This window comes from Vipera ursinii (assembly GCF_947247035.1).
Source record: "Vipera ursinii genome assembly, chromosome: 2".
In the NCBI taxonomy this organism is placed as follows: domain Eukaryota; kingdom Metazoa; phylum Chordata; class Lepidosauria; order Squamata; family Viperidae; genus Vipera; species Vipera ursinii.
Genome location: NC_139513.1, coordinates 274,982,086 through 274,995,658, shown reverse-complemented (window position 1 = coordinate 274,995,658; position 13,573 = coordinate 274,982,086). Strand labels below are relative to the sequence as shown.

Sequence of the window (13,573 nt, the reverse complement as noted above, 5' to 3'; positions counted from 1 at the left end):
AAAACTTTACAAAACACATCAAGAAATTGCAACTTCCTGCAATAACTCCAGCAAAGCTACAAAAAACTGTGCTACTTGGAACATCTTACATTTTAAGGAGATACCTGGTTGATACCTAGGATGCTGGCAGCAGCCCGTGTCAACCATTAGTGCCAGTCAATTTGAGTGTTCAGTTGACTGAGTTTCATGTTTTATGAATAAAAGTTTTATAATAATGTTGGAACAGACCTTGGAGGTAATCTAGTCCAACCCCCTGCTCAGGCAGAAAACCCTATACCATTTCAGACAAATGGTTGTCCAGTCTCTTCTTAAAAACTTCCAGTATTGGAGTATTCACAACTTCTGGAGGCAGGTTATTCCACTGATTAATTGTTCAGTCAGGAAAATTCTCCTTAGTTCTAGGCTGCTTCTTTCCTTGGTTAGCTTCTATCCATTCTTGTCCTGCCTTCTGGTCCTTTGGAGAATAGCTTGACTCCCTCTTCACTGTGGCAGCCCCTGAGATATTGGAACACTGCTATCTTGTCACCCCTCACCCTTCTCTTCATTAAACTAGACATACCCAATTCCAGGAACCATTCCTTATATATTTTAGCCTCCAGTCCCCTGATCATCTTTGTTGCTCTTCTCTGTACTGTTTCTAGAGTCTCAACATCTTTTTTACATCTTTTTTTGTCACTGCTTTTTTGTTCCTATGATTTAATGTTGTTAACCTTCCCACCCTTCCATGTGGGCCACTCAGAATTGCAGAATTGCATATATAAGTCCTAATAGCAAATCAACCAACCAAGCAAATAAATCGGATTATTCATCTCAAAGGTTCTCACCGAATACAGATAGTCCTTACCTTATGACCATAACTGAGATCAGAATATCCACTGCTAAGCAATGCAGCTGTTAAATGAGTCATGCCCAATTTTATGACAATTTTTTGCCAAGGTTGTAAAGCAAAGCATTGCAGTTGTTAAGTGAATTACATGGTTGTTAGTTTCCCCCATTGACTTTGCCTGTTGGAAACCAGCTGGGAAGGTTGCAAACGGCAATCACATGAGCCAGGATGCTGCAACCATCATAAATATTTCCAAGTGCCTGGATTTTGATCACTTGGAAGATGTAAGCGAGAGGACCAGAGGTAGGTCACTTTTTTAAACACCATTGTAACTTCAAATGGTTACAATAGCCTACACCAAGAGGAATCGCAAAATGCAAAATCAGTGAATGGATGTAATTCAAGGGGTCCCTGTATAAGGACATCAAAAGATAGTTTAAGTACTGTGCTCAGTGATAGGGACAAAGTCAGTGGTTCACCATCATCCTCATGGCTTTCACTGATATATAATACCCCATTGCTCTTTGGTTTCCTGGTGTAATTGCAAAATCCATCTGGAGTTACCTTAGAGAAACAACAGTGGCTGAGATTTTTTTTTAAAAAATTGTGCATATTTATTCCACTGTTACTTTACAGAAAAAAGATCTGCCTGTTGTAATCAGAGTATGGAATGGGAATGGGATGGGGCCAAGGAGGAGAGAGGTTACCTCCTTGGGAAAATTCATTCCAGGAAATCTTGGGCTACTACAACTTACAACCACAATTGACCCCCAGAATTTATGTTGCTAAGTGAGTTTTAGCCCGTTTTATGTTTTTTTTTGCCACATTTGTTAAGTGAATCATTGCAACTGTTAAATTAGTAACACGGTTGTTAAGGGAATCTGGTTTCCCCACTGACTTTGTTTGTCAGAAGGACACAAAAGATGACATGACCCATGGACACAGCAACCGTCATAAATATGAATCAGTTGTCAAGCATCCGAATCTAAATCACGTGACCATGGGGATGCTGCAATAGTCACAAGTGTGAAAAATAGTCATAAGTCACTTTTTTCCAGTGCTGTTGCAACTTTGAACGGTCATTAAACAAACTGTTGTAACTAAGGGTCTACCTGTACTTACAACTAAAGAGAACAAACCACAAGAGAAGACACCTTGCTTCTTTTAATCTTGTAAACTACCCAGAGTCATTTATATGAGATGGGCAGCTATATAAAGCTAATCAAACAAATTAATAAGGCACAAATACTTGGTGCAAATAAATAAAATAAAATAACTTAATCAATAAGGCATACAAACTGTGCACATAAATCAAATAAGTGGGGCACACAGAGTTAGCACATACCTTCCAACTAGCCGAGAGTGACTGCTTGGTATAGAGCTGGCTAGCTGTCCTGCAGTTCTTAGGCGTATGTATGCAATGGAGTTATCAGAGAAAAGGGGGGAAGGAGTGGCCTGAATTGATATCCGAAATTGCTGGCTTGGCAATGCTAGAAGTGCAAGACAATCTGGAGACTGGATGGCTGCAAAATCTTTGGCAAGTCTGATAGTCTCTGAGACCAATGAGATATTTAGTTATCAACCTCAGAACTGTATGTGTTTCATTATCAAGAAGAGTTTAAGCACTGACATTGCAAAAGTTTTGTCTTATTGCTCCAGTAGGCTAAAAATGAAATCCGGGAGGGAAATTTCTCCATGTTTTCCACAGAGGATTTATCAACTGACATGAAAAATGAAACATATATATCTTGACGTCTCTATAGCCTATTGTGGGAGTCCTGATTATCTTCAGGTCAGGTTTTGATACCTGGTGATTGGCATTTACTTCTGGGTGGGGTTTTTTTTTGGAAAAAAAGGCTCATTATAAAAGGCTTATTATAAATCATGGGACACCGGTTTGATCTGGATAGTCATGGTTATTAATAAGGAACAACCTCTGTTAAATGGAACGACCAGAAAATGAGATGGAGAATAATATGTTAGTGAACCAGTTTATTATACAAATAATTAAAGTATATTTCCGGCTTATTATCCATGGGGCAAAACGATTAATGTATTATTATACATAGCATGGGTTTAACAGCTGTAGCATTGCTTAACAACCATGGATTCACTTAACAACCATAGTGACTTGCTTAATGACCATTGCAAAAAATGAAATGCAACCATTACAACTTAGTAATAGACAGGCTCCATTACAGCTATAATTGGAGGATTACCTATGCATTTGGGGGTTAGGCCCATGGCCAAAATATTAGAGTAAAAAGAAAGTATGATATATTAAAGATGAACATTTATGATTTGGACAATTTGGTACCATTACGTCAGCATCAAAATTAAACCAATTGATTTTGTGCCTAAAAATATCATGGTTGGAAGATTCTGGTTTGAGCAGCTTGGTTTAGCCCAAATGAAAATGTTGTTTTCCCAATCTGAAGCAGCATAAATGAAGTTACATCAAGGGTGGTCCAGAAATGGAAAACGCTCAGCACTTTGCTGGAATTGGCCCTGATAATAAGCCATGAATTTATGATATCTTTATGTCTTTTCTTTCTATAAGAGTAGAAAATGAAAATATGACCTAATCTTGGAATATTAATACTTAATACCTGGTCTTAACTTCCTCCTTGAAATTGAAATGGGAGATTATGCCAAGGAATGTCTGAAATGCTTTTGCTCAAAGCCTGCTCGGAAGTGAAATAATGAATTTCAAGAGGTAAGCAACTTTCTCGCATCAAAATTAGCATGCTCTGCAGCGCACATTAATCGTTGTAGCTTTCGCTGCATTATTAAAGAGTTGTTAACAGCTTCCTTGTGAAAATGTAGAATGTTTAATAATTCTAGTTTTAGTTGTTATACAATTGACAGAATTAAAGACTGGAGATTACTCAGAATAAATGAGCAAGGGCACATTGGTGTTTGAAATGTTCCTCTCCTCTAACCCGACCTGTTTTCTGGGGTTACACATCATGCTGCAGCTGGAAATAAATTTGCTTAACTATACTGGCATAGAGTACATAGTCCAAAGAAGAACTGGCACAATTGATAGGTTAATATAACTCATGGGGCATTTTGCTGTTTTCCTTCCCTTTTGTTCTCTTAGCTTATTTGTGAATAAAGGAATTAAATTATCTTTGGTACCAGGACACAAAACACATAGCTCTTACTCCAATCCTTCTTTCTACGTGAGGAAACAGAGCACATGCCATTGACTTTTTTACATTACTGTATGCGTGTGGGTTGTGCATGGTCAAAACCTACACATTATGCAAAAGAGTTATCTTTGGCCCTAGCAGAAAATTTCCCTTTTCTCTGAAGCAGAAATTTCCCTTTGGTCCAGTTAATTTTAAGGGCACAGAGATAAGGAAGACTCTGTTACTGTATTTGTCAGGTATTGGGTAAGAATGGCAAGAAAGGGAACAGAATAAGGAACTAAATGCTTTGCCGTTCTGATGAACCTGGGAATAAATTTTGAGCCCATGTGATTTCTCTGAAAGGAGAAGCAGCAGCTACAGTTCTTCATTTATTTATTTTGCATGCTGAGGACTATTTCCCAGGATGAATTGTTCAGGAAGTTGCATACCATTGCCTTTATTGCAGCGCAAGCTACAAAACAATAAAAATTTCTCGTAATAAAGTCAAATGAGAAACTTCCTTTTAGTTCTACTTTCTGTCTACCAACTTGAGTAACAAAGCTCCTTAGGAAGGTGAGCCAAGAAGTGAAATATTAAACAACTGTGTAGTTATTTTAACTCAAACATCAATTAATTTATTGCTTTTACTTTATTACTTTACCGAAAGGAAAATATAAACATTTCCATGTAAAGTACAGTTTCAGACCAGTTATTTCTGTCTAAGTATGATACTTATCTAATTACAATTCAGTTTAATTTTGTTCCCTCTACATGCATACATGATTTGTTCTAGATTCTGGTCTGTATTTTTTATTTGTGTTTATTTGTGTTTTATTATTTTAAAAATAACTCACATGTTTATACTGGTACATTTCTTATTAAAAAAACAAAGTGCAGTGAAACTATATGGGTAGCTGGTCATAAAAGTGTCAGGTAAGTCAGTCAGTGGGGAGCTCACTTGTGGAGCAAAAGACATGTATATAAAATAGGGATAGTTCTCACTGAAAAAATTTAATTAGAGCTAGAGTTTCAAATACATTTTTATACAGGGAGCTTTTCTGGGCATCCTGTCTTAAAATACCATTAAAACCTAAAAATTGTCATTGCCAGCAGGAAGCTGTGGTGAAAAAGAGAGAGAGAGAGAGAGAGAGACAGAGACAGAGACAGAGAGATAGAGAGACAGAGAGAGAGCAATTGTATTGTCAAAGCAGAATGTGTCCTTTAAAAAGATCCCCTCTATATAGAGGTCCCCAACCTTTTGGGCACCAGGGACTGGTTCCATGGAGAAAGGCTTTTCCACAGACTGGAGTGTGCATGGTTTCGTGTGCTACCTGTATCCCATAGATGGGGCTTTGCTTATTTGTGTGGACCGGGTTGCTGTCATGCTTCAGCCTGGCACCAGTCCATGGACCAGGGATTGGGGACCCCCTGCTCTAGATGATCCTACTCTTGAAGATGGTCCAGAAATTGTAGTGCGATGCATAATGTTTATTAAGGAGGACATCTAAATAAGGCAAATTGATTCCTGCCAATACCATCCATGCTGTGTTGAAATACTCGGTGTATAAGTTCCTCTGATCTGATTTGTAGTATCTAAATCACACTTGAGTTTTGCACACTGATTATCTAGGTAGAAATCCCCACACTGTCTGGTTTTAGTAGACAGCTTCAGATATACAGACTTTTGCAAGATAACTGCCCAAACATCTTTTATATAGCTGACAGAGTTGCTATGTTAGATGACGTCTTCTGATTTTTGAGCTATCACACTATCCACTTCTTATTAAGATTTCAGAGAACAATAATACCATAAAACTTGCTGTCCCTATTTCCAGTCACAGTTCTACTTCCTTGTTGCCTCTCTTCCCTTCTCAGTCACTGCCTATTATCTGACTTCTCTCCTTCAGAATGTATATACCTTGAAGCTGCCCTTTGACATTGTCACAATATTGGAAAATACTACTTTAAAAGTGATCCTATCAAGGATAATTTAAATCTGTTTCATTCATATTCTGTACTGTAGACATGATGAAACCATTGAGAAGATGAGGAAAAAAAATGTACCAGATCATTATTTGTACAATGGTTAGATGTAAACAGGGAAGGGCTTTAACAACATGTCTTGCAATCAGGTCTGAGCTATCCTGCTGCAGGATTGTGCCTGGTGGGAGACAAAAAATGACTCAGGCACAGGAGAGATTGCCTAGACTTTGTCTCATTTGCTTTTTTTTTAATTGCCCTCCCATGTTTGTTTAAGCAATCTGTATACTTGGGGGTGGAGTGGGGTGACGGTGGTGAGGGGAAGGAAACAAGTGATCTCTTTAAGCAATATCTCCTGTGCCTCATTCTTTTTTCCCTCCACCCTCCCTCTTGGTAGAACAGAAAGATAGAGGAGTAAGGGATTGCAAGAAAGTAAACAGATATAGGCATAAGCACTTGGGACTACCAGTGCCAGCTCATTTGCTTTTATGTATATTCCCTATTATGTGCCTGCTTACTCTCTTGTAATCCCTTCTCTAAGTTTTCCACTCTGCAAGAGAGAAAAAAAATAGCTCAGGCAAAAGAAAATGCATGGTGAACGTAAATGAAGATCATGTGATTGAGGGACACTATGAAATGCATTCCTTGGTCACAAAGTTATTTTCAGCATAACTTCAAATGGTCACTAAACAAGGTCTATCTCTATTCTTTCTTATTATTCTTTTGTAAGCCACTGTGAAAATATCATTGAAAGATTATACAATTTTTTTTTCCATCAATAAAATGAATAAAAAGAGAGGGAAGAAAGTTTACAAGAAATTAAAACATGTTTGTGCTTATTTAAACACAGAGTGTATGACACATTTATAGTTATTCCATTTTTTAATCTCTATCTTCTGCTCAAACAAGAATGGATGCTTTTGTCCAAATGTAATTTCAGATAGTTTTTTTTATCATCTGGATCATTATCAAATTTAGACAGTATTAAAGATACTGATTCCTTCTTGGTAAAGAATCTTGGTAAAGAATCATATAGTTGGGTGTCATCAGCATATTGATGGTACCTCAGTTTTAACCTCTTAATGACCTCTCCCAGCAATTTTATGTAGATGTATATTTTGTCCATGCTGGAGAACTACTGTATACAGATCAGCAGCCTTGGCATTGAACTGTACCAATACATTCTCACACATCTGATAGAAAAGACTAGAAGTACAAATCAAAACCCAAATTTCCAGTCCTTCCAGATGGTCCAGGAAGACATCATAGTGAATGGTATCCCAAGTTGCCAAGACCTCCAAGAGAATCAGCAAAGTTGCACTCTCCCCAGTTTCCAGTAACATATTGGATGACTTTAGGCTGATCATTCACTCTTAGCCTGGCTGAGCAAGATAAAATTGGGGAAGAAAATGACTGTGCAGAAGATTAGGACTGTGAAATCTTCAGTGGGGTGGACAAATCTGAATCACTCAAAGCAGATCTACAAAGTGAAGCAGTGGGATAATTTGAGTTAACAGAGAAGCCATACCACTTTAGCTGTTTCTCTGATTCTTCAGATATCTTTTTGTTCATGTGCAGGAGTGAAAATGAATCAGACTGGCCCAACCACCATACTTTTCAAGAAAGAGAATTGTTGCTTCTGATGTCATTTTTATATAGTTTTGATGCACCTAGTTTATATGCCACTTTGAATATTTTTATTTGGGATACACACATAGCTAGTCAAACAGCCATTTCTGTGCTCTTCATTCTGTTTTCAGAAATTCAGAATCTTTAAGAGTCAAAATATATTGCATCTTCCTAGTTGTTGCTATTTTAATACTTTGCATAGCTCATTTTTCTTTACAGTTAAAACAACATAACTATTATCTCGCAAACAATATGTGTTCCTTCCAGCTTTTGCATAGACTGTCATTCTTTGGCACATGACAGCCTGAAGAGAAAAAGCAAATCTGTCTGTAGTTAAGGTGTTTTTCATACAATTCCAGCAAATGGAAATGGGGTCTAATTAGCATACAGCCATAAAAGCTAATAAATAACTCCAGCAAAAATGCATGTCCATGCTCCTTTTCAAGGACTGGAGATTGCTACACATATGGGCATACTTCACAGTTTGAAAACATTACCATGCAATATATCAGCTTTGTTATGAATGCCAAGGCTCTAATTGTTTTTCTATCCAGCTGACCCTGGACTTTACTGGGAAGATGGAAGAGATAAGAATGCATTGGGTTAGACACCCTTGAATCTGCTCCCTCTGTCAAGGCATAAGCTCTATAATCACTGAGTCACTAGTAGGTGCCAACTGGCAATGTCTCAAGAATTCCATTCTTCAGGATGACATCAGTGCAACATAGCTTAAAGGCAAGCATATCATACTGTATTTATATAAGAATACTGAGCTGATATCTCCCTTCCAGTTTTCTTCAAATATTCTTCCCTTGCCAAAGAGGTTCTTGTTTTTATAACTGGAGACGGCATAAGGCAAAATAAAAGTGCATTGCCACACTGCCCAGCACACATTGTAACTAAGCTAGAAAACTGGTTTTATAAAAGACAACACATAAGATACCCCTAGAAGTAGTACTGACAGCTAAGCTGATCTGCCTATTACATTATACCCCAATACTTTTCTAAGTATTAGAAATACAGGGTCAGCCGAGCAACTTCCCTCCACATTAGTGTAGAGGGTAACTTCTAACCCATTGTCCCAGAAAGAAACCTCTGCCATCCACTGATGCAGCTTTTCAGAAGGAGGAGGAGGAGGAGGAGGAAGAGGAGGGGGAGAAGGGGGAGGAGGAGGAGGAGGAGAAGGAGGAGAGGAGAAGGAGAAGGAGAAGAAGAAGAAGGAGGAGGAGGATGGGGAAGAGGAGGAGGAGGAGGCTTTGAAATTGGCAAAGGTACAGGAAGTGATCTGATCTTTAAATTCAGTCCGTCCATCCTTAAGTGACCTCTCCTGCCATTTGAAACTTTGGTGGAAAAAAATCAGATCATTGTTTGTTTGTTCATTTCCTTATAATATCATTTTTGGTCATGAGCAAGGTCCTGCATGTACTTGTTGCAATGAAGTTGCACTGTGCTGATTCAGCACTTGACTATGTGGCTTCATCTATTGTACACCACAAGCTATTGGTCAATGCTGATGACAAGAATAGGAAAACCTCTCCTCTCCTCTCCTCTCCTCCCTCCCTTTCTCCCTCCCTTTCCAGATACATACACAAATGCATGAAAATGTGTTTTTTTTAGTCCATACCCAATGCAAATTCTTCAGAATATACATTCTACTTTGCTTCTTTATTTTGTCTAAATTCTACTAGAGGTTCAAAAACATCTCTAAACTAAGCACAGGAATATAAGACAACATTCCCAAGATCTAAAAAACAGCTGAAAAATTCTGACAATGCAGCTTAGGATTTTTCAAAGGAAGAAAAAATAGAATATGATCCTTGTTAGATACATTCAATAGACTTAAATCAGTTCAGTTGCTCCTAGTTACTCCAGGAGTTGAGGAAGATTTGGTTAAACATCATGAGATGCACTTTCTCCATTCAGGGGCTCTTTGATGCTGGGACTACAGTTCTTTGAATTCCTAACTAACTGATGAGATTGAGATGGACTGAAGATGGCTTGTATAAAGTCTACCTAGCTACAGATAGTCCTTGTTAAGTGTCCACAACTAGGACCGACAAGTCAGTTGTTAAACAAAGAGGTTGCTAAGTAAAACTGTGACTATGCTTATGAACTTACTTCAGCTTTCCTTAGCTTTACAGACCTGCAAAAGTCATAAATGTGAGGATTGGTCATAAAGTTACTTTTTCATCACAGTAATAACTGTAAAACAGTTGCTAAATGACATTCTCTCTCTCTCTCTCTCTCTCTCTCTCTCTCTCTCACACACACACACACACACACACACACACATTTAAAATTTTGATAATTTACATTAAAAAGCAATACATTTTCTTTATTTTTAAAAATGAGCTAAACAGGGCTATAAATTGATTAAAGTTGTAATTTCATGACCACTTACATGGAAATTAGTTTCTCTGAAATCAATGAGGCATACTTCTTAGTAAATGTGTTCAAAATTATACTATCACTTTGATAGGAGGATATTTTTTTCTACTATCATTACTTTCTCCTTTTTTTACTTTTCCCCCTGTCCTTAATTCCAGTGTATGTGAGTATAAGAAAGATTATAACACACAACAAAATACCAAAAAGAACATTTATCTTTTAAGATGAAGTCATATTTTGATCTCAATTAATGCAGAGAGACCAAATTAAACATTTTGTTCACAAATTCCTAATATCTGACAGACATCCTGATGAGAACGATACATAGAGATTGATATGCAGATATAATTTTAATATATTTCAGTGGTCTTTGCCTCTTATAGCTGTTTCTAACTACCAATTTCACAAAGCCCGTAACTGAGTTCATCATCTCTGACAGTTTTGCTACTTTAAAAAATGCTGTTGCATTTAAACTCACTTTTCTTCCAAGAACATCAAGCAACTTGAATGATTGTTTGCCATTTTATCTTATCAGCAGTGCTCTAAAATAGATTAGACTGAAGAATCTAACTCTATGGCAGCCAGGAATTTTAATTTGGACACCTGTAATATCAATCCAAACACTGACCTTTCCACCATTTTGTTCTAAGTTCTGGTGTGCTGCTGCCATCACTTAAGCTGAATACAACCTAGTCATTGCCTTACTTTTAGCACACACACAGAGAAGTTCTCCACAACTTGCTTCAAAGTTCAAAAGCTGTGAGATTAAGAAACAGTTCCGAGTATGTAGGTTGAACTGAAGGAATTTAGGAGCCAGCTACTTGTGAACAATTTGCCAGTCAGTCAAACTCTTCCTGTTCTTTTGTGTTACTTTCTCTCATTTTTTTTAATCTGCTATGGTGAAATTAATAAAGATACGATCCTTCACTTACCATTGTTGAGAAAACTGTACTTGCTTGCCTGCTCGACAGTGCTGTTTTATAAGAGGAACATTTTCTCTGTCCTTTGCCTGGAACTTCCTATTTTGAGCGTTCCGTAGTTGTATCCAGCATCTGAAGGAAAAACTAATCCGTACAATCCATGCTTTGCATATTGTGATCTGGCATCTCACACAATGTGTAGCAAGAGCTTGAAAATACACCGTGCAGTTTGAAAGAAAGGGACTGATGAAAGTAGAGGTTAGTGGCTATAACATCTCCAGAAATAAGAAGTACCTTGTTACTACACACAAACCATTGTCTTTTCTCATTAACACTCTTTCTTATTTTGAGACTTTAAAGAAAGTATTTCTCATAGCAAAGCCTATGGTGTTCTTCCTTTTATCTGGGGACTATCTACCATTCATTTTAACCTTCAGTTTAAGATGTCCCTCTGCCACATGGAAAGGCCAGCTCTTCTGGCATTAGGGCTGCTTACTTTCGTGGTTTGTTTAATTATGCATTATGGGAAAATAGTTTGTAACTTGTAAGGATCGTGCAAGATAAGAACATAAGCCATAAATCAGATAGAGTAATGTCTGGGAGACCAAGACCTTTGTTAAATAATTTTGCAGGATCCTAGAGTAGATGGGACCACATTACACATATGGGTGGGATTTTTTTTTTACTGTTACTTCTTTACTTTGCTCCAGTAAATAAAGCCTTCTTTCTTTTAAATACCCACAGTCAACCACAATGGGACAAAAAATTGGTTCTACTCTGGTGATATAACACAACTGGCTATGTTGTCTAGGAAGTCCTCATTGAACCTTTCATGGCACAAACTTTTTCACCTTTATTCTATATGGAAAGAAATTGTTCTCTCCCTAAGTTATAGCCATTCCCTGTAAATACTTTTGCCATTTTATTATCTGGCATTGATTTTCATGCAACCACCAGCCACTGTGATTATCTCTGGCTTTTTAGATGGAACATTCATAATACTATTGGTCAAAAGTCATCCTTCAGCTATTCGACTTTTCCCATTTTAATTATTTTTTCCAGTGAAAAGAAAAAAAGGTAGAAGAAGATGGTAGGAAAACAAGAGGAAGGTAAGAACTTCTGTGCATATACAAACCCTCATAACATTCTGCAAAAGAGACAAAGGAATTGCATAACAAAAGCCTTGTGGTGTGTATCCTTTGTCAGACAGGAAGCGTGTAAATGTTCAAAATAAAGTCAAATGTAGATTTCAAACCTATTGATGTTAACAATCTTTGTATTTTACAACATACAGTAAAGAGTTCTGGCCTTACCTGAACACTACATCCATTATATACATCCTGCCTACATATGTTTTAAACAATATCTTTACAATTTACTAGTAATTTCAGAGAAAGTTGGTCATTGAATAGGAAGAATAGATTGTGAGTGTTTGTATGTTCTAAGATCTTGTCCTATTATCTAAATAATGTTAGTCAGAGTTGTACAGTTTGAACCCTATAGATTGCTTGCTGTTTGTAAATGCTATAAATGTAGTTGCAGATTCAATTGTTGTAGCCTATTTTTTCATCTATGGACTTGGGCAAAAAAGACTTAAAGAGTCAAAATAGATGTGTTGAACTATTTTGTCACTGGATTTTGATGGCTTGGACTAAGGGCTATAAATTCAGGGGATGGGAAGCTCTGTGGGGCATGTGGTTTTAATTTTTCTATTCTAAATCAAGATACTAGAGTTAATAAAGCAATTACTAAAGCAAAATGAGGACATTCTTCAAACTGCCAGTAGTTAATTCACATATCTTGTCTGCTACTTGAAGACTAGGTTCTATGGGCAGATCTTCATTTATTTTATTTATTTTAATTCCATTTATATCCCGCCCTTCTCCGAAGACTCAGGGCGGCTTACAAGCTTAGCAGTAGCCTTCATTCTATGTATATGCCTGCTTGTTAGGGCTTTCACACACACCCCAAGCGGCATTATTACAAAGTCAGCTTAATTGCCCCCAACAATCTGGGTCCTCATTTTACCTACCTCGGAAGGATGGAAGGCTGAGTCAACCTTGAGCCTGGTGGGACTCGAACCTGCACTAATTGCAGGCAGCTGGTGTTACTTAACCAATTTTCACATGTGTGAAAGATGCACTTGAGAGATAGCACATGCTCTCCTATGGCTGCAGATGCTGCCTGTTAGTCTATGACTCTGAGAAACCTCCATTTTCTAGACCTCAAGACAAGAAATTTACACCCAGTGGATCAAATTACCAGAGGACTTACATCTTTTGTACAATGACATTGTCATGCAAATGTCATAAGTTGTTGTAATGATATACTTCTGCATTTTGTGGGTGTTTGTGAATAATGGATATCACATAACTGGTTCATTACAAGGAGGCTTACTTAAACTCTGGGAGGTTTCACTATAATGTATAACAGGAAAAATATGGATCTGAAAATATTACTTATATCTATGTACTACCAGATTTGTATTTGTATTTTATTTTTAATACTACTACAGTGTTAAAATACAGCAGTGAAAAAAGCAAGATCCCAAACAATATATGAAATGTATAAATTTTATCCATGACTTGTCAATGGTGGCAGACAGAAAATAAAATCTGAAGAGTAGTCTCCAAGCCACCTTCATGAAGGGCGAAAATATGGGTTTCCAACAAGCACCTAAAAGATGTTATAGAATT

The 13,573-nt window shown here is 37.3% G+C and overlaps 1 protein-coding gene across 1 annotated transcript in view; it reads right to left on the bottom strand.

Annotated features, from left to right (window-relative positions):
• The window catches only part of FYB1 (FYN binding protein 1), a 69,872-nt gene extending 58,952 nt beyond the window's left edge, over positions 1 to 10,920 (bottom strand). Inside the window, exon 1 of the mRNA XM_083353524.1 lies at positions 10,890 to 10,920. Within this exon, the coding sequence (XP_083209650.1) occupies positions 10,890 to 10,892 (3 nt within the window). The 5' untranslated portion in view covers positions 10,893 to 10,920. The remainder of the gene's footprint in view (positions 1 to 10,889) is intronic.
• Positions 10,921 to 13,573: the final 2,653 nt, after the last annotated feature.